Raw genomic sequence first — 2817 nt, 5'->3', positions numbered from 1 at the left:
CCTGGGAACTCCTCATTCTCACAGATGACGGATAGGATTAAAAAACTTGAAGAGGAGTGGACACATGAAAGACGTGCGATGGATAAGATGGTTGAATAGATTGAAGAACAAAAAGCTCTGATAGAAGAGAAAGATGCCATCTTTGAGGCTCGTTTCTACCAGCTTGAGGCCATGCTCGCGTCGACCTCTGGATCCGCGCCCAACAGAGGTAATGTTATATTTGTGTTGTTTTTGTTATTCTTCGATTAACATGACTATAGGCTGCATCGATCACTTTAACTGTTAGAATTGTGTCTCCACAAAAGTCTCAATTAGCAACGCATTATTCCCGTGGTTCATTTTAGAACTAACGTATATTTGCATCACTGTATATCTGTGTTTTGAATTTTTTTTATTGATTATTATTGGTTTTCAACTCATTTGCAGGTAATGCAGATTAAGCATTGGGGGATGACTATATTGACTTGGATTGAGCACGTGGTTTCTCATTGTTGTTTGTTAAGTTTTATATATATTTTGTTATTATTTGTTGATGTATATAGTTAGATCAAACTATATGTTTGTTGAGACTAGTTGGAACTTATATGTGTTGTATAGTTGTCTTTAATTGTATATTTGTAGCAGATAGAATAGATATAGTTTGATTGTATGTTTGTTTTGTATTGTGTTGGAACGTATTTTCGATGTAGATATTTGTAGTGTTGGAACGTATTTTCGATGTATATATTTGTTTTGTTTTGTGTTGTGTTGAAATGTAGTATATGTGTTGGAATTTGTTTAATTAATTTGTGTTGGAATTTCATATGTATTGGATGTATATGCAAATTGAATTAGAATTTTATATATGTATTGGGTTGGATGTATTGGATATGTTTGATGTATTTGATTAATTGGATGTATTGGATATGTTTGATGTATTGGATATATTTAATGTATTGGATTAATTTGATATGTTTGAAATGGGGTTGGATATTTTGATGTATTGGATGTATTGGATATGTTTGATGTGTTAGATTAATTTGATGTATTGGAAACGTTTGATGTATTGGACATGTTTGATGTATTAGATTAATTGGATGTATTTTGAATAATTTGATGTATTAGATATGTTTGAAATGGGGTTGGATATGTTTGATGTATTTGATTAATTTGATGTATTGGATTAATTGGATGTATTTGATTAATTGGGTGTATTGGATATGTTTGATGTATTTGATGTATTTGATTAATTGGATGTATTGGATTGAATTGATTGTATTGGATAATGTAAATGTCGATATTAGATTGAATTGAATGTATTGGATAATTTAAATGTAGATGGATTGAATTGAATTAAATTGAATTGAATGTATTGGATATTGGATGTATATTGAATGTATTGGATTAAATGTATTAAATTGAATGTATATTGAATAAATTAAATGTATATTGGATATATATTAAATGTATTGGATATCAGGTTAATATGTAAATCTGGGTATAAACCCGAATAATTCAGAAAATATATAAATAAAAATAAAAATAACGTACAGTGTGACACGCCAAATTTTTTTTTGACGTGATGAAATTTACCACGTCAAAAGACACGTCAGAAATAGTTTGTCAATAAAAAACACGATTTTTGTAGCGTATTCTCTATAAAAACTCAATTCAATTCACATTTATGTCCGAATTGTTATCTCTCTGTCCCTTCAATGTTATTTTAGAAGAATGGTGAATCAGCTGGGGGAGTTAAACATGGCAATGGTCGGTACTTTCCCCACCAAAAATAGAAGGAAATTGGATAGAAGTCAAGCTGTCTCCTTTGTAAAACAAGTTGGCCGTCCCAGAAACAAGTGGACACCCTCAAAAAGTGGCTCAACATATTTCTTCCTTTGTAATTTGTAGTTAAACAACCTCTGAAGCCAAATCCCTTTGTCTACCTATAAATTAAGGTCTCCCTTCACTGTTTCAGACAGAAAAATATTGCAGATGGAAAAACTGATCGGTGTGGTGCTAATGCTGATCTTCTCCCTAGTGGCATGGGCTCAAAGCGTTGAAGAAGAGAGCAGCTGGGCCACAAGATCTGTGGTTCAGAAGAAGGAGACAGAGATCACCAACCTCCATTTCTACTTCCATGACACAGTGAGTGGCAAGAACCCCAGCGTTGTTAGGGTGGCTCAAGCCGCTAGCACAAACAAATCCCCAACCCTTTTTGGCATTGTCATGATGGCAGATGACCCATTAACTGAAAAACCCGATCCAGATTCAAAGCTCGTGGGTAGGGCTCAGGGACTATACGGGTCTGCGGGACAGCAGGAACTGGCTCTCATCATGGCCTTGAACTTTGGGTTCGTTGATGGCATCTATAATGGTAGCTCCATTAGCCTTCTTGGCAAGAACCCGGCTCTGCAACCGGTTCGTGAGATGGCTATCGTAGGCGGAACCGGGGTTTTCCGGTTGGCACGTGGATATGCCATCGCTCACACATATTGGTTTAATGCCACCACCGGTGATGCTATTGTTCAGTACAATGTTACCGTTGTTCACTAGGGCTACATACTTCTATGATCATAATCTTGATTTTTTATTTTTTTTGGAAAATATCAAATTTAGTCCCTAAGTTTTAATGTGATTCAATTTAGTCTTTAGATTTTTAATTTTAACAATTAGGTCCTCAGGTTTGGTTTTTTATTTTATTTTATTTATTTATTTTTTGGAGTTTCAGTAGCTAGGCCCCTCCGTCAACCTACCATCCAATTAATTAACAGTATGACCACATCAAATTAATCAATTAATATCCCATGGCTCTCGTTTAACATGTCATATGCAAACAGT

General features: G+C 34.5%; 1 protein-coding gene across 1 annotated transcript; it reads left to right on the top strand.

Moving 5' to 3' along the window:
• Window positions 1-1971: 1971 nt before the first annotated feature.
• LOC132167977 (dirigent protein 23-like) lies at window positions 1972-2532 on the top strand. The gene has a single exon (XM_059579035.1). It carries the CDS (start codon window positions 1972-1974, stop codon window positions 2530-2532), a length of 561 nt encoding a protein of 186 aa, XP_059435018.1.
• Window positions 2533-2817: the final 285 nt, after the last annotated feature.

Source organism: Corylus avellana, chromosome ca1 (genome assembly GCF_901000735.1).
Source record: "Corylus avellana chromosome ca1, CavTom2PMs-1.0".
NCBI lineage: Eukaryota > Viridiplantae > Streptophyta > Magnoliopsida > Fagales > Betulaceae > Corylus > Corylus avellana.
Note: the sequence above shows the minus strand (reverse complement) of the source record. Positions and strands in the feature narration are given on the sequence as shown.

Bases quoted from the DNA above. Each gene is read 5' to 3' on its own strand.
- LOC132167977 (XM_059579035.1), top strand. From the start codon at position 1,972: ATGGAAAAACTGATCGGTGTGGTGCTAATGCTGATCTTCTCCCTAGTG.